The sequence below is a fragment of the Salarias fasciatus genome, chromosome 10, assembly GCF_902148845.1.
Source record: "Salarias fasciatus chromosome 10, fSalaFa1.1, whole genome shotgun sequence".
Lineage (NCBI taxonomy): Eukaryota > Metazoa > Chordata > Actinopteri > Blenniiformes > Blenniidae > Salarias > Salarias fasciatus.
In genome coordinates, this window is record NC_043754.1 from 3,450,109 (window position 1) to 3,468,875 (window position 18,767).

Consider the following 18,767-nt stretch of genomic DNA (forward strand, 5'->3'; position numbering starts at 1 on the left):
AATCGCAACTGTTTAAAATTATTGGACCTGTTTGAGATAAAAATCCGTTTTAAATTCCAGTATTTTCAGGATTGAGCTCTCTGTTACAGAATAACAGTCAAATATTCTGCTCTTCAAATCAGTTAATTTCTGTTGGCAGTTGATTGGGTGATGAAAGCTAAAAAGCAGTTTTACAGTCATTTTAGTTCAGATGCTACATATTACGTCCATTTGATCCTTTGTGAGTCTGATGGATAAAATGAAATATTTTAATCCGCAGATAACCGTAAATCCAAATGTTTTCCCTTTATTTTAGAGCAAGAGTGTCAATCATAAGGCCCGTGGGCCGAAATCGGCCTGCAAGAGGCCAAACCACCAAGCAAATTGCAAAAAAGTGAAAAGTCGCATTCCTTTTTTTTTCTTTAGGCAAATTTCTTCAGAGTATCAGGAACAACACAACACTGAGACCTGTGCTGAGATATCAGTGATGCTGAAATGACAGATATCAAACTAGCATGAGCCTCAATGCTGCGCTGTCAGTGTGTTTGTTAATCTTTGACATTTCTGACTCATGAATAAGATGTAGTCATAATAATGATCTATAATGAATCTTCCACTCAAACTGCACTCTCCAGTATCAGCTCATCCTGGTCCAGGGTCTCTGATGTAGTTTGGGATGACGTGGTTTTCATGTCACAGTCTGCTGTCGGGAAGCACTGCCTCATGCTGATAGCATTATTCCCACTGTTCCCTCGAGCTTTGCGATCAGAGCAACGCTCGTCGTACAGAGACTCTCGCTCACGTCACGCCGCAGAAGCTGTGACCTCACGAATATCCGCTGTAGTCACGTGTCATAAGACGGCCTCCCCCTCGGGTTTTCCTCCTGCTCCATGTTTTCAAGAAAAACTGGAGGCAGATTTTTTCACATTCAGATGTCTGTGTGTGTGGTTTCATTACTAAATTTTGTGAACACACAACAATCTAAACAATTTAAATTAAAACCAGCCTCTTCTATATATATTACTAAATGTATGTCTAACTTTTACACTTCCGAAGGTCTGGTTAGGACCCTCCAAGGACAGTTGTAGCCTTCAGACCCTGTTTGCCTCCCTGTCTTCGTCAGGTTCCCTTATTTGAAATTCCACTTTCTCTTCATGCCTTTGTTGGCGTTTGTGGTGGTCCATCGCACTCTGTTCAGTCTCCCTGAAATTTTGCCCCCTGCCAGGATTTTAATGGTGTGAATGTAAAAGTTGAATTTGCAGCAGAGCCGTAGCGCTGGGTTGCATTAGACCGGCCAGGTGTTCCTAATACGGAGCTAGGTGAGTGTGTGAGCGGCGTATTGCCCACATCTGTTTGACTTATTACCTCCAGTCGGTGAGACCGACTTGCAGTGGCGGGACTTGTTTCCAGCAGATGTCTCTCTTCTGTTTCTAACACGCGTTCATTCACACCCGTTATTTCTTGTCTTCTACTTTCTCCACCCCACTCGCATGTTGCCGTGCACTTCTCCCTACCCGCTCTAGCACTCTTCATTATCTCGTCTCCTCCATCACCCAGGCTCTGGCAGCAGAGGCAGACTGTGTTTGGCCTGCTGATCCTGCTTATCCTCTTCATCCTTGCCTACCGTATTGAAGGAACCCACCAGAAGGTGACTGCATGCCTTACATCCGTTTATTATTGTGCTTTAATGCAGTGAGAGGTCAGAATATGAACTTTTAATGAACAGTAAAGGGCTGATGGCTGCTCCTGTTCCACTTTCCTGAAACTAACTTCAGTCCATTTTCCATTCAATTAAATCTTCTCTGATTGCATGTGTGATCGGAAAATTTTTATTATGATTCTGGTATATCTCAGGGCACACGCCACAATTTTGCTTAATTATTGTCAGTTGTTACATCCATTGTGGATAGTGTTAGAGTCATGCATTTGAACCACAGGAGGCTGTGCTCTGTAACTGACTACAGCACTTCCACTCCTTCCCTCTCTTTTCTTCCTGACAGGAACTGTAGTAGTCTGAAACCCACTGCTGCCACAAAACTGTTTTTTTTCCTTCAGTTATATGTCAAGTTGTGTAATCATTTCTCAGCAACTACACGTAACAATCTCCAATAGCTGGCACTCCACTTCCCAGCAGTCTGCCAGCGAGGAGAGGGGGGGGGAGTACATGCTGTTTTTGTTTTGCTGGGTTTCCTGGGAAGTAGAGTTTTAGGTCAGAGCCCCCCTCCTTCACTCCTCTGCCTCCTTCTACCCCTCAGTCCCCTCCCTCCTTCCCGTAATCTACACACTCCATATTTCCTCCTGAAAACAACCTGCCTTTGTGGCCACCAGTGTGAGCGATGTGATAGATGCAGTGATAGTGGCGGACGAGCAGGAGGACAGACAGGAGAGATCTTGGCTCGCCTCTCTCTTTTGCAAGTTGTGTAAGAGTTTGGCTGCCACCAAAAAGAATAATGGTGCTGTTCTTCTGTCAGTGTGCTGAACACTCCTTCCCTACGGCTCTGTCCTCCACACTCAACAACAACTTCTGTCTCTAAAGACTTCTCTCTCTCTCTCTCACTCTCTCTCTCGCTCTCTCTCACTCACTCTCTTCCTCTCTTTCCACCACTCACTTGCCCTCTCCCACCCTTTTTAAAGTGCCCTCTGCTGTTGCACACTTTCACTCTCGTACCTTCTCTCACTCTGCCTCTGTCTCTCCCTCCCCTCTCTCTCTAAGTGCCCCCCCCCCCTCCCCCTCGCCTCACCCCCCCCCTCCCTTGTTTTCCTCACACTCTATGCATGTGTCTCTGCCATGTGGTTGACCGTCCCTCTCTGTGGCCCCTGCAGTATGTGCGCTACATGGAGAAGAAGACGCTGTGGTGCGCCTACTGGGTCGGGCTGGGCATCCTCTCCTCCGTGGGCCTCGGCACCGGCCTGCACACCTTCCTGCTGTACCTGGTAAGAGAGACACACTCGCGCGCTGCAGCCAGACACTTGCCTGTGCACGTTTCTGACTGAGCCTCAAACTCACGGCACGGCAGCGGATGATAGTGGTGGAGTGACGCAGGTCTTAAAAGGGCTGTGTTGAAGTTGTTGCCAGGGGTTTGATAAGAGAGTAATTCAGAGCTTTTTTTTTTTTTTTTTCTTAATAGGCATTCGCAGTTACATATGTGAGCGTGTCAGTGCGGGTTTGCGTGCGCGTGCATTTCAGCGCGGGGCGGAGATGAATAGGCTCTGTGGTAGCCGCACTGTTTTGACAGGCAGTCCAGGAACAATCGCACTCACTGACCCCTCTGACTGAGTGCACATGAGGATAAAAACATTCTCCCTCCCCCTCTCCCAGCTCTTTCTTCTTCTTGCTCCCCACTGTGTCACTCACTCTCACTTTCTCCTCTTCCTCTCTAACTCTCTCCCCCTCTTTCCTTCACCTCTTCATATACATGTGTTTGGATGTTTGCTGTGGGTCCGTACTACTGATCAGCTCAGGGTCCCAAAACATCTGCTTGTCTTCACTGCTCTGAGTCCATCTGTCAACAGGGGAGTCCACTGTCACACTTGTTTGCCTTTGCCCACTGGAGCTGAACTAGAAACCTTGAAGTGTGTGTCCTCCATTCCACTGTTTTCTTTTTTTTTTTAAGCCAAACTTGAGCACTCCAAAATGTAATTCGAGAGATTTTTTTCCCCTCTTCTGGCGGAGTGGCGCAGATCTTATTTATTTTTATTCTTTATGGAAGGATGTCACCATCTAGTGAGCGTGGCTGCTACTGCAGCTTTTGGTGTCACTGAGTTCACGACAGAACTTGGTGCTCTTTTGCTGGAGCTGCTGTCTTGCATTTTTTACAGAGTTGGACTGATAATGTCCCGTGAAGGCCGATCCTGGTGCTGATATTTTGGGGTTTCAATCTAGCAATGCTTGATTTCTGCTTTTTAATGAAGATTTTGGAAAAAAGATATTAAATTTTAGCACATGCCTTCCCCGCAATCACATGCGAGTGGATGGGAATGCCTCCTGGACTTCAGGTTTCAAAGACTCAACATTCCAGAACTTGCCATTATTTATCCACTTTGACCACAGTGGAGCTGCAAACAATGCCTCTTTGAGAGTTAAATTATTTGATTTAATTCTAAGGTTAATGAGTGACTCAGACTGCTCTCAAATGTGAATTTGTCTGAATGTGTCCGTCTCTCTGTTTGTCCTCTGATGGACTGGTGACCAGTCCAGAGTGAACCCTGCCTTCACCAGAGGTCAGCTGGGAGGTCCGTCAAGCCGACCCCACTAAAATAAGTCGGACGAAGTGGTCCGTTTTTGGCAGATATGCAATTAAACGCGTGTTGACCTAAGTTGCTATTCCAACCATGTTTATGTAAGATCTCTTATTTGCTTCCTTTGTTCAACAGAGAGGCACAGGCCAGGAGCACAAAGCTGAATTCAAAGCATTATAGCTTCTGTCCTGCTAAATCTACATTCTTCAGTGATATTGTTCATTTCTTTGTCCTAATAATATATTCCTCATTCCTGTCAGTGAAGATATGTCACTCTATTTTTAGGATCTAGGACTCTGTGAGTGATTGTAACTGGAACAAACAAGTTCAGCACACTCAAGGTTGCAAGTCTAACACTTCTCTGTCCGTCAGACTGCAGTCTGGCAGTGATGACAGTGATGAAAAGCGAGTTTGTTTACAAAGAGCACAGACACAAATTCTCTTTAGCTGTTTTACCAAGACTTATACCTACTCACAGGAAGAAGTGTTGGATAATATGTCTTTGAGTTCAGTACAAAGCTGCTTGATGAGGAACTGGCCTGATCTCAGAGCAGATCTCACACAGCTGATGTTATTGATCAGTCTTAACCCTCTGTCTGTGTGCTCATCCTTGTTAATGTTTACAGCACATTGTTTTCTGCAACATGTATTTGGATGGATGGATGGATGGATGGATGGATGGATGGATGGATGGATGGTGTTTGTGGTTTCATTACAAAAACCAACAACACCCCCCTCTGGCTACATCGTTTTGAAAACTGCATCGTTTTCAGTGTTTTTGCCGTTTCAGTGACAACGGACATCATTTACAAAACATTGCCACAAAAATGTGTAACTCTCCAGAAACAAAAACAGCAAAAACGATGCTTTTTCACTTGAATTGTTGCAGCTTAAACAGGGCCTTCGGTCATTTTAAGTGTTGGACACACAATCATGTTGACAGATATTAGTAAAGTAGATTCATCACGTGAATTCACAAGTGTGATTTACTCAGACACAGAGAGAACGTGCAGATTTAACACAGGAAATCCACTATTCCACAGTAACCGTCCTGAATTGAATAATTAGTTGAAGGTAATGCAAAGTTGCAGCTTCGCGTCAATAATGAAAATGACGTTTATTTTACTATAAACCTCTGGTGCCAAGCACATGTTAGTTCAAGGTCTAAAAAAAGCCCAGTTTCATCATGAATGGGCCGGACTGGTAAAGTAGTGATGAAAATGACTGTATTTTTACAAAAATCATGCAATTACTACTGAAATTCCAACAATTTCAACATAGACAATTTTATTGATTCTCTCTGGAGCAAAATATGGTGAAATTTCCCAAAGAAATTCACCTCTCACTGTTTGGTGATACATGTTTTTACAAACTCACCCTGACAGCATGACTTTAGGGCTCATGCTAGTTTGCTATCCTCAATGGCAGCGTCACTGATTCTGCAGCTCAGGTCTCGGTGTTCTGTTGTGTCCACTGCTCTTAAAAAAAACATCGTAAGAAATTCTCCAAAATTTTTGCCATTTGCTTGAAAGATCGATTCTGGCCCGCGGGCCTTATATTTGACACACCTGCTAAAAGCCACATCTGATTTTTCATGATATTTAAATTAGTCTTTGTATCTTCAGTTATTGAACAGCAAAAAATCAAAAATGTCCTTTTGGACTTTGAGTCAGAAACATTGTTGTATGTTAGAATGATTATGATTAACTTGTTTTTGTTTAGATAATATTAAACGATTGTCCAACAGCCTTTCTAAAGAACCTCGTACATTCTTCTCGTAGGTCAGTAGAGGGTGCCAGTGATCTTCAGATGTCGGTAACTCAGAGCCGTCAGTGCTGAGAAATGGCACAATACCTGAAATAGGTTATTGGGTCAATATGGTGAAGCCAGGTATTAACATTATGTACATATAAAGTTGTCTGTTCTCAAGAAAACCAGAAGTGTAGATTTAGAGAACAAATATCCGAAGTTGTGCTTCATATGTCAACTGTACGCACTTAAAGTGGCTATAAATGCAGAAGACATAAACTATAAAACTGACACCCCATAAGTTCCTGAGTAAAGTGTTTTGTCAATCAGATCCATTTGTGTAACTTCTAATGCTGATAGTAATATTGGACAAAGCAAAGATGTTCTGTAAGAGTGAAACATCATCTGTTACACAAAACCAGAGCCCAGTTGTATCATCTGTTGGAAGCAGCAAGTGTCACTCTGAAAAAAGTCTTGGCGAGAAACAGCAGAGGGGGGTGTGGAGCCGGCGACGGGCAGACCGTCCTGCCGGATGAATCTGGAGCAGAAGTGGCAGGTCTCCTGTTCCCTGACAGGAGCAATTGGTGCCCTGCGTCTCTTCTCTGTGTCCGCATCCTGCTGGGACGGCGGGAGATCATTGTACATGGTTCAGGGCTGGTTAATGGAGAAAGATAAAACGCTGCAGCTCAGGCGTGGAAAAGGAAGAAGAAGAAGAAGAAAAAAAGGCACACTTGGCACATCATCAAGTGTATTTTATCCAGCTGCTCTGAAAGAGGAGGTAGTGGGCGGGTGCTTACAATACACACCATGAAAACAATAAAATCACGCAGGAACAGGAGAGGGATCTCATTTCAGGAGGGCTCAGCGGAGGCGAGGATTAGTGCTCGCGGTCCCGTGTACGCACGCTGGAAGTCCTGCACCTGTGCGTCTATCCGCAACGACGACTGTCAAGATCACAAGTACGAGTGGGACGGGCGATCGTCCCCACCATGCATTTACTGTGGAGCAACAACCGGTGTCACTGCTCTCATAAATCCTCTTCTAACTGAAAAGGGGTGAGCAGCGAGTGTGACTCTTGAAAGCCCGGGAATGCTGTAAATATTTTAGAAGAGAGCTCATCTGAGTCACCCACCATTAAATTACTTTCAGTAATGGCTGCTGCCATTAAGTCATTATGGGCAGCATGAAAATTGTTGTGCTCCATGTCAAAATCAACAGAAACAAAGAATTAAAGTCATTATAATTGAAGCCGCGCACGTTGCTGTTTACATAATAGCAACTCTGCTTTTTTTTTCTCTCTCTCTCCCTTCACTTGGATTAGACTTTGAGTAAGAGGTGTACATGTTATCCCTCCATTAGCACAAATGTCAGCTGTCATTGAAGAAAAAAAATCATCTTAGCTTGTTTGCATATGAGATATGAGTTATAGCTCCATGTTTTCCCCCCCAGCAGTTTATCTGAATAAAGGAACATTCTGTAGTTTTTAATATTTTTTTGCTATATTACACATTCCAGAACATGGTTTATGTGCACCAGTCGTCTCCTGCAATCTCTCTTTTTGTTAGGTTTTGGCTGCAGGTTATTCCAAGTAGAACAGCTTGATTTTGATCACTGAATACTGACAGACATTGAAACCTCAAAATTGTTTTGTTAAATATTTATTCACTGAATAAAAACCAGCAGCAGGAGAGGTCTGGGAGTCAATTGGATTCCTTATTCTTTTTGAGACCAATTTATTCAAGATTCAAGTTTGTCTCAGTTGAGAATAAATGGGAATGCTGCATATAAAAAAATGATACATTATATAAATGAAATAGTGCAATTTAACATTTAGACTATTAATATAACAGTTAAAGGTATGGTATTAAAATGCAAACACAAAAAAGATCTATACATAGTAAAAAGTCAAGATAAAATGAAGCTGATTGGGCAGTTATTTTTTTCTATGATAGAAATAAGTAGAGAACAAAGGGATTTATAATGAATCACACTTTTTCATAAATGACCTGCTTGAACTGTGAAGTGAGCGCCAATGCTAATCCATAAGTGTAACAGTCTGCAATTGATGCAGCAGTCTAAATATAGCTACGAGATGCTCTTATCGATATAGATCCTGACAACAATTTTTCATTATGTGAACAAGATTGGATCAAAATTCAACCCGAAAGGTCAGTGGCTCTGAAAAAATATACTTCATTGAAATGGTAGAACATAATTTATTGTTTCACTGTTACCATAAAAATAGTGAAAAAGCCTACAAATCTATTTAATTATAGATATTCAAATATAATCTAACCCCGTATCAGGAAATTGTTTTGTGTGTGTGTGTGTGTGTGTGTGTGTGTGTGTGTGTGTGTGTGTGTGTGTGTGTGTGTGTGTGTGTACGCACTTAGTCACAAGTTCTGCTGTTATCTCTTACCTGGAAACAGTAGGGCTGCGTCACCTTGACAGGCAGAAACCGTGTTGATTATGTCTGACTTATGACACACACACACACACACACACACACACACACACACACACACACACACACACACACACAGCCGGTCTTTTGTGTGACATGGTCCAAATTTTCCACTGGCCGTAGATGTGATTCACAGTTGTCCTTCTGTCCCTTATCAGTTTATAATGAGACTCTCATCACAGACGGACACTCGGGACGACATTGAGATTATTGTAACTTTTCAATGCATGTTCAAACAAACGTGACTCAGCATAGCATGACCGCCCCTGTCTTCTCCGAAGAGAGAAGTGATACCTTGCATGCTCCCCATAACATGAGTGACACGTCGGGATCAGGTTCAGCATTTATTTGAAAAGCTGAAAAGCTCCTCTTGATTCGCCACTGGCCGGCAGTAATGGATCTCACACTTTAACTTGAAACACCTCTTAAATTCAAATTGAAGCCTTTAATTTTTAACTACAACTAGATAGAGTGTCAGAACTTCATCGTGTGGAGAGGCCGGATTACATGCATCCTATGAAGACAGATTGGTTAGAAATTTTCCACTGAGCCGCAGCTGAGAAGGGAAAATGGCAGAGTTTGGATTCGAATACAGAATGGGTTTTACTTCAAATGATTTAAAAAAAAAAAATGGGAAGGGGGAATAACCAGCACAAATGCTTTCATTCATGATTTTTTTTTTTTTTTACCCAATTAATTTTCTTTTTCATAAGGTTCAGACACATGAATCTGCCCAAACATCTTGTGACTTACTCGTCTTCACCAAACCCCTTAAAGATGAATGCCAGAGATGCCTAAATGAGAGCTTTGTGTGTGTGTGTGTGTGTGTGTGTGTGTGTGTGTGTGTGTGTGTGTGTGTGTGTGTGTGTGTGTGTGTGTGTGTGTGTGTGTGTGTGTGTGTGTGTGTGTGTGTGTGTGTGTGTGTGTGTGTGTGTGCGTGCGTGCTCGCTTAACGTGGGGTCTTTCTCATACTTTCTCAGTCTTAACTGTCACACTTCAGCCATCCAAGGTATGCGTCTGTCTGTCTCGGTGGGTCCTGGAGTCCTGCTAACACCAAGTACAATAATGTGTGTCTGACGCGCACGCACACACACACACACACACACACACACACACACACACACACACACACACACGCACACACACACACACAGGAAGCAAACCTCAAGCCAAAGTGGGCTTAGTTTTGTAGCCAGTCTGGAATAGCACCAGCAACCCTCCCAGAACAAACTAAACCTGACCCGATCGGACCAAAAGTGCTGAAGGACCTCGCCAAGAGTTTCTTTTTTACTCTTTTTTCTTTTATATCCAAAACTTGGTCTTGAAAGTCTTCCATACCAGTCATTTTGTGGTTTGCTCTTTCACGGTGCGCATTACCAACTGGATTTCTGCATCTTCCTTTTTACTACTTAAAGTTTTGTGATGCCAACAAAAATTGAATCAATTGTTTGATATTTGCACATCACATTTGATGGCCTTACACTCGTATTTGAGGCCTCGGCGGCTGGCACCCTCATCGACCCATCACAAAACTGCAATGACAGATGTCAGCCTGCTGTCTCAAATTAGGAGTGAATTATATTTATTTATCGGTTGATTTTTAAAAAGATAAAGAACAAATGTTGAAATTTTAGAAACCGGAACTGTAACTTTTAACCTTAATTATTCTCAAATATACTTCATACTTTGAAACTGCTCAGAAACTTTGTTTGAACCGTTTGTGCTTTGGATTATACACAGAAAAACAAAATTGAAATTGATACATTGATGTAAAAGAAATCATTTGTATTTACAGTAATAATTATTTCATTTCAAACATTTCAATTGAAGTCCAACTTCATTTCTTTTTTATTCTCTTCATCCTGTCTTTTTTATCACTATACACACACGTGTGTGTGTATGTATATATATATATATATATAATATTTTACTTCCAATTGTGAAGCATTTCTCCTCTATAATACACATAGTTTAATTACAGCTCATTGTGAATAACAGCATCATGTTAGCTTGAATTAATTCTTTTTTAAAATGCAGTGAAAATCCTTAGATATTATTTTGAGCTGGAGTCTTAAGTTTTAGACAGTTGATGTCAGTAATCCGCTGCTCGGTCGGAGGTCCGACTGAGTGCGTCTGGCTGCTCAGGGTAGATTTCTGAACATGAAGTCATATGGGAAAACCACACGGATAAATCACCAGGACTAACCCCTCCAACTCGTGTGTGTGTGTGTGTGTGTTGTGTGTCTTTGTGTGCGTGCGCGTTACTTACCACCCACTTGTAAATGCCCCCTCCCGCCCCTCCTCTGTGTCTGTGTCTCCATCTCTGGCCCCGCTCCAGCGTCCGCCTGCCTCCCTCCGAGATGCCGACCGGGGCTTCGCCGTAACGAACTAACCTCCAGTGTTTGTCCCACTTTGCCTCCAGCAGTCTCCCACCGTATGAAGTGGTGAGCAGGTTACGCTAGCCCGACCATGTCTAATGCGCTCAAATGGCCCTTGACAACCACAGCGACCTGTTAATGACTGGACCATCCTGTGGTTGTGGTCACTGAGAACCTGGTCAGTTTCTGGTCACCCATTAATGTCTGGTATGGGCTGCAGCAGTGAATACATTACACTGTAAACTAACAGGACGAGTGAAAGCCGTGATACGGTGACTGGGGCCGTTATGAGGCCAAGGTTTCACTTGTCAGAACTTAGAAGGGGGATGCCGACACAAAAACAATGTTTAAAATTTTGGACCGAGAAACATCCACTGATTTTTCATCCAGAATGTGTGTCAAAATAATTTTAGTTTAGGGGTCTCATACACCCCAGTTTGATCTTGACTGCTCCAGCCCAGCCTTTTCAATACAAATATTTTAATTACTCACATTTTTATTTCGATTGAGTGCATTTTAAACAGTCAACATATTTTAAAACTATTTTCAGTGATGAAATACAGTCAAATGTCTGCAAAAACGGCAGTTTGCAGACTTCAGCGTGCTTGCTTTGACAAATCCGCCCCCGCAGTTTGGCTTTCATGCAAACGCCGCTTCACTACTAGTAAGATCGTTTACAGTGCGGCATCACTGATCACTCAGCTCAGTACTTTCACTGCTACAGTGCCATCCGCAGCAGATTCATCAGAAACAGCAGCGACTTCATTGAAAAATCTAAACCCCAAATTTATATGATTTCATAGAATGACTGTAAGTGAAAACGGAAAACTCTCCTTGTGTTTTGTTGATCCGTTTACGTGACAACGGTGCTTGGGGCCACTGAAAATGCAGCTTTTTGACTGCACGTATTCACCACAGCCATAGTAAATACTTCTTCTATACATGCCTGAGTAAAAAGACAAGAACAATGTTAAAACTACATCATTTTCAGTGTTTGTGTGCTTTAACTTGAAACCTTGTTGTGTAAACGGGGCCTAAAAGAAACAAGACGTACAAAAAACGAGCTTAATAAGAAAGTACAAAAAGAATGTCGTCACTGTCCAGCATTTTGCCCTCCGTAGTTATCTTTAAAGTATCATTTAGATGTTACTTTTCGAGCCATTTGTCATTCATAGTTGTTTGTAGCTGCAGGAGCAGCTGTGTGGTCTGACACTGTCAGTAAATAATCCCAGGCTGTCGGTGGTCGTCCAAATGTGACAACTGCTATCAGTGTCTTCTGTCACTGTATAATATTACACCACGCATTTCAATCCATGATCAAAGACTTGTCCACAGTTGCCATATTTTTTTTCTTTGAGGAAACCAAAATTGCAGTTTATAGCAGCTCTAGCACTGCCATAATGGAGAAAACTTTAAAAAGGCAGGAAAAAAAAAAGGATCTGTGTCACATTTTTATCTGTATTGTCACATATGCTTGTATCTTAAAATGCAGTGTGAAAAGTTCAACAGTGTGACAAGAAACTGTACTACAGTATGATCTGGAAAGCTGTTATATATTAACTCATTTTATTGTGAGACATTATGACATGATCAGTTGATATTTAGTTACGGTAAAGTGGAAAATGTCGTAACATAAAATATGATCTCAATAAATTTGAAAAGTGTGACATTGTAGGGCACTTCCTGCGTCACCTCTTTCTTTTATCTTTGCCGTTTCGTGATAAATGTAGTCAACACTGAGAACAGCTCGCGATCACCAGCAGCCTTTGCATTTTTCTGGTATTGTTTGAAAAATCCGGCCCGTTGGCGGAAAATGTTGGGGTAACTCGGCCTCTGGCTGTGACATTATGCTACGACTGTGTGTGTGTTTGTGTGTGCGTGCGTGCGTTACTGGACGGAACAGTTGCACCGGGATCCTCGTGGTCGCACACAAAAGGAGGCATTGTTTTATATGTCGAGCGTTAAACAATTCAATACGATAATTACAATGATGCTGGATGCTGGGGACAACAGTCAGCAGCAGCCAGCCAGCCAGCAGTCACCTCCTCACTCACACACACACACACACACACACACACACACACACACACACACACACACACACACACACACACACACACACACACTGAGAGGGAGCTCCTTTCTTCTCGTGTGCGTCAGCAGCTGGTCAACATGCAGTCGTTACCAAAGACTCATTCTGATTCTGAATAGATATCACCGAGGAATTTACCAAAATGGATTGGGTGTTAGATCGGTCATCAGAGTCTCCATTTAGTAGCATAGCAGCAGAATTCCTTTCTCCAGGCGTATTGATAGTGGTACTTTAGTACCACATTTCAGTTTATTCACACACAAAACCAAATATTTTTTAGGTTAATTTTCTTTAATAAGAAGAAAAAAAGAATGATTCATTAGAAATAAAAAACTCTTTTTCCTGTTTATTTGCCCAGGATGTGATTAAAAGCCCAAGCCTGTCAGATTTCTGTTTGAATTTTGATATTTTCCAGTATTTTACTTTACTTGTTTTTACTGTGATTTTTTTTCATTAATTTTGTAAATTGTGTCCATGAATCCACTTTCTATGTAACTCTCCTGGTACACTTTATTGTTATTATTATTAACATTCATATAAAGATGATTGAAGTGCAGAACGATGTTTAAACCACATCTACAGTGTGTGTGCCTCAGATCCATTCAGACCCTCTAATACACAGGTGTTTCCCACTCCAGGTGCTTCTACCTGCTGAATACTAACGGTGCTTTTCTGAATGAGGATCTCGTCAAAGATCGAACGTTTTGTCGCATTGATTTGCCTCCAAGTATCATCAGTTTAGTTGACGTCAACATCCAAACACAGAGTTCTTATTCAGACGTTTCCTTGTAGTAAACGTTGCGGAACAATGCTCTGTCAGGAAGTAGAAAGACTTCCCTCACTAATGATCAACCGGCTGCACCTTGTCCGGTCGTGGTGGCGGTTGGTCCGTATCTGTGTCAGTGAGTCAGGCACCGAGTGAAGGAGTGCGCAGTTACCTGGACCGCGTGGGCCGGGTTGATGAGGATGGAGTGCTGAGTCACGCGGCCGACATGAAGGAACTAGACGTGTGTGTGTGTGTGTGTGTGTGTGTGTGTAAGGTGAGAAGCAGTGACACAGCATGGCAGCGAGTGGGAGGGCGAACAGGTACTCCGAGTCACGCAACGCCGCTCTGAGTGTTTGGTAAACACACTCTATCATAGGCAGAGCCGGAAGGTGTGAAGGAGAATATAATATTTTCTTCTCTGTGTGTGTGTGTGTGTGTGTGTGTGTGTGTGTGTGAGAATGGGCAGTGTGCAGAAGGGAGGATGCGAGTTCAAGGAGTGTCCAGACTGACTGGGTCAACGGCGGGAGTTTCTTGAGCCAATTGTCAGCTCACACTTTCCTTACTTGACCTCTGATGTTGTGTTGAAATGTGTGAGAATCACAGCTATTTTTGTGAAGTCCTTCAGTGTGTTTTTTTGTTTTTGTTTTGTTTTGTTTTGTTTTTTTTGTCCTGAATATGAATGTCCCTCCTCACCAATATCATGTGTACAAACGAAATGTGTGTCATCTGAAGGGAGTGCACTGTTCCGACAGGAGACAATGCCGTATCCTGTTGCCTCACTCCTGCCCTCCCACGTCTCGTCCTGCCCCGTCCTGCCTTGTCCCATGCAGCTCCGGAACTTGCGGCCACACCCCAGGTTTGCCAGATTGCTTTGGCGTTGAATTGCATAATGCCAAAATGCCGCCGTGCGTCACTGGCATCACCCTTCCCACACAGTTACACGTCTGATGGCAAACTTAGTGAATAGACGAAAGGAGCTCCTTCGCAATACGAGGTCCTGCCTTTATTTGCTAATAGAGATTGTTTGATCATTGCTCATTCATAGCCATCTAGATAAATATTCAACGTGCAACATGCGGTCGTACAGAGGAAGTGTAATATCACATGAGCTCTTTTCTGCCCGGTTCTCATTCTGGCTGTGAATCTCAATCATTGTGCTGTCAGACGACGAACCAGCGCGGAGTTCTCAACGGACTTTTATATAATAGTTTCCTTATTCCTGTGAACCAAGAAACTCTTTTTGTCTAGAATCACAATTTTTCCACAAAAAAAAAAAGAAGAAAAGAAAAATGGGGGGGGGTTCATTTCTTTATCTTTTGATCGATGACTTTCTGACATGAGTTTTGACCTCAAGTGGAAATGAAAATGCTTATTCTTCAAGAATGCAACTGAAATGACGAACTACTGATTCTCCTCAGAAACGTTGTGACTGCGTTTGTGTGAATTGATGGACAGTAACAGCAGCGCTTACCTCCAGAGTGAATCCCAGTCTGTATTCTCCTGGGACTCGGTAGTTTTATAGTTGAGAGCGAACTGTTTGTGAGGGAGTGGTTTTAGTAAAATAATCCAAACATGGTTAACTGCTGAAGTTAGAGCTTAACAAAAAATGTTCCAACAACAGTGCTGTACCATAAAGAGAGCTATAACTGTCTTTCCATTTATCTTAACCTCCTCATTCAACTTGGGGTCAAGGGCAGCTGGAGCTGAGCGACCATGTGCGAAATTACGGTCCAGCTTGGACAGGTAGCCGGTCATTCGTTCTAAAAGTTCATTGAAACAACACCATCTCAATCTACTGAACACCAGTCTGCAAACACACCAACGGCGCCTCATTTCTTAGTTACCAACAGTCACTGATGGCATTGCTTGTTTCAGGGTGGAAAACTTTCCCCACTTGCCAGACGTCTTTGGCGCTGCGTGAAAATAATAGTCGTCTCTGGCACGTCAAGAAAAGTTCTATTTTAGAGGAATGCCACTGGTTTGTGATCACAGCAACCAGTGTGCGCATCCCGTGATGCATCAGGTCCTCCACCACTCAGAGGAGAGCCAGTGGAGCAGGTTCAGCTCTGCAACAGCTGTTGGAGCTCTGGCTAAACGGTGTTTCTTACATTTAGTTATTTCATGATTGGAAGAATACACGTGCAGCCAAAGCCTGGTGAGTGGCCAGAAATCCAGCCGCAGCTTCGCCTGTCACAGCCGGGGAAGTTCGCACATTAGATTGATCTCTTAAGATGCACAGCAGCCCTAAATGCTTCAACTCAAGTGGTTTGTCTTTCCTTTAGCTAGCGGTGTGTCAGTCCTGGTCAGGAGAATCAGGCGGAAGCTTGATCTAATTATACAAATCAGGTGGTTTTGATGTCCCACTTCTGGTTTCGGTCATTTGCATTTGAGGCCCTGTAAGTTGCATTTGTTCACACTTTGATCCTCTAACGCTCATCTTGAGCTTTTTGTGAAATGTCCACCATAGATTGTGGCCTTTGGAAGTTGCACAATGAGAAAGAGTAGAAGTGTTTTTTTTTCTTTTTTCTTTTTTTTATCTTTTTAACTAATCTGAAAAGGAAAAAGTGTAGATACAGGCCCTTTCTCATTCTGTATTTGACTCACTCCTGTCACTTTCCCCGTTATGCTAATAATGAAGGGATCTTCCTCTGACTCAGAATATATCCAGCAGGTGTATTTACTCCCACTCTGTTTTTCCCTTCTTTTTCCTTTATTCTCTCTTCTCTTCAGGGACCGCACATAGCATCGGTTACCCTCGCCGCCTATGAGTGCGGCTCTGTGGATTTCCCCGAACCCCCCTATCCGGACCAAATCGTCTGCCCCACGCAGGAGGCTGCAGCGTCAGGGTCTGACACCGAGCAGGGGGGCCTGGAGGCCGCGGGGTCGGCCGCCCTCCAGGGGAGCATCTCTCTCTGGACCATCATCTCCAAAGTCCGTCTGGAGGCTTGTATGTGGGTGAGTGGCTGTCACGCTCAGACTGGCGTCCGTTGTGACAGTCTTAGACCGAAAGTAAAATGAAATATGTTCTGCCTGTTAGTAATAAGCAGAATTCATTGCAAAACCAACACAGGTCGCCTTTTTTTTTGTCACATTTGATGTTTTTTCCCATTACTTTGAATTTGTGCCACAAAACGTTGATGGTGTCAGGTAGGGACCACATCGCTTTGCTGAAATGACACTTGACATGTTAAAAACTTGGTCACAAATGAATTCATTGATAACTGGTGTTGCTTGGAAACTCTGCCTCCCTTACCATGAATTTCCCCTCAGCAGCGTCAGAGGTCTCACACCTCTAACCAAACCCCCGGAGACCGCAGATGTGACTTTTCTTTCCACAGCCGAAACTGATAAAATATTGCCACTCCATAACAAAAGCTACGCCAAAAATACATTTTTTTTAAACTTTATTCTGTCATATTTTCTGTTTAGAGTTCAGACTTTGACAAAGAGCGGCCTCCTATAATTGACCATCTAGTTATGATAGTTCCTGTGGTTTATCAATGACTCACTTATGGGTAAAACCACTGACATTAGCGATCACACACACTCATTCAGAGAACACATGTGACCCAGCATGCTCCAATCTTGGCTTTACTGTAACTTTAGTGCACATTTCTCATCAGATTACTTTTATTTTCTCACGTTGATAAAAGGCAGAACTACAGAACAGTGAAAAAAGAGAACTATCACAGACACACTGTGTGTGACTTTCATTACATTTTTGTTATCAGTTTCCCTATTCGTCAGAATGTGGAAGGTAGTGAACCGAGGGGGAAACACGCGTCCGGAACTAGTTCTTCACTGTCGGGTCTTTAGAGGAACCAGATCGAACCTCACTTCTACCATTCAAGCTTCCTTACTGCTCGCCTGTAAACCATCCCTGCACTTGCACACATTAACACATGCTCACTTCACAATTCCAAAACGGGAAACACACAACAGCAGCACATGAAATTCAAACCTAAAGTTTATTGAGTTATCATTGCCTTACACATGCCACTGTATTTAGTAGCTGATGGTATTTATGTCTAATCCTGCTCCTCTGCATTAAAATTGAACACTAGTATCATCATATCACATTAGATGATGTTGTGATTTTTCACTTTTCGCCCCGTACTTGATGTGATTACGTTTACACGTGGAGCAGTTTGCATGTCTGCCTCATTGTTAGTTCATCTGGTTTGAACGTGGAGTCAGATTTCTGGTGAGAAGAGCCGCGGTCCCTGGCGAGCCCTGGCAGCGTGGAGCGGCGATGTCGGTGTCTGTGTCCGAGGGTGCGTGCGTGCCACCCAATCACCACCGCCACCCCTGTAACCTCAGCCTGGCAGCGCCTCGGCCCAGGCCTGTCAGCTCTACAGTTGGGAGACACCTGTTGCATCGGTGGTTTTCAAAGCGCCCACGCCAGCGTTTCCCCTCCTCCTGCCAGCCTCCCTCTGGTGATGAGACCCCCCCCCCCCCCCCCCCCCCCCATGCTCGGCCCTCTCCTCTCCTCTCCTCCTCGCTTCGGTTTTTTTCCACTCCCTCCTGGAGCCTCTCCGTCCACCCCGCGCAGGTCTCTCAAGTGCCCCACTTCAAACACCACCACCACTGTGCAGGTGGACGCAATTCATTGTCCCGTACACAAACACACACACACACACACACACAAACGCGCACACTTGCAAACACAGGCAGAGCCACTGAATGGAGCAGCTGCCAGGGAGATTAAGACACGTCTCTATTATGAGAGAAAACTGGCAGATTTCATCAAAGACTGCAGTGTTAACAAGAGAACAGGGTGTCCAGATTAAAGATGCAGTCTGCCAGGTTTGGGGATAGCACCGCCTCCTGAGAACGATTGTTTGGGCTTGTTGTCGCTGCCATGGTTGCTAACTACCCACTAATCATCTTCTGGCTGAGCCTTTCAGCAACATACGAGTAATGTGCCTGCGATTAGTTAGTTATGTTCTTCTGGGAGAGAGATGGAAGTTGTGATTTGTGTTCAGACCACTAAACTCGGGGCAGGGATCTTTATTCTTCTACCACTGCCTTTACATTTTACACTGCTGTGGATATGCTGAGGCTTGAAATCATCCATTTGTCCTCTGTAATTGTAACTTA

At 43.4% G+C, this 18,767-nt stretch overlaps 1 protein-coding gene across 2 annotated transcripts in view; it reads left to right on the forward strand.

The window, feature by feature from the left end:
- Window positions 1-18,767, forward strand: part of LOC115395032 (vacuole membrane protein 1-like) — a 61,705-nt gene that overhangs the window by 6,764 nt on the left and 36,174 nt on the right. The window contains exons 4-6 of one of the 2 annotated variants that reach the window (XM_030100370.1): window positions 1,537-1,627; window positions 2,803-2,913; window positions 16,398-16,622. In XM_030100370.1, the coding sequence (XP_029956230.1) occupies window positions 1,537-1,627; window positions 2,803-2,913; window positions 16,398-16,622 (427 nt within the window). The remainder of the gene's footprint in view (window positions 1-1,536; window positions 1,628-2,802; window positions 2,914-16,397; window positions 16,623-18,767) is intronic. The other variant, XM_030100371.1, reaches the window with a different exon arrangement.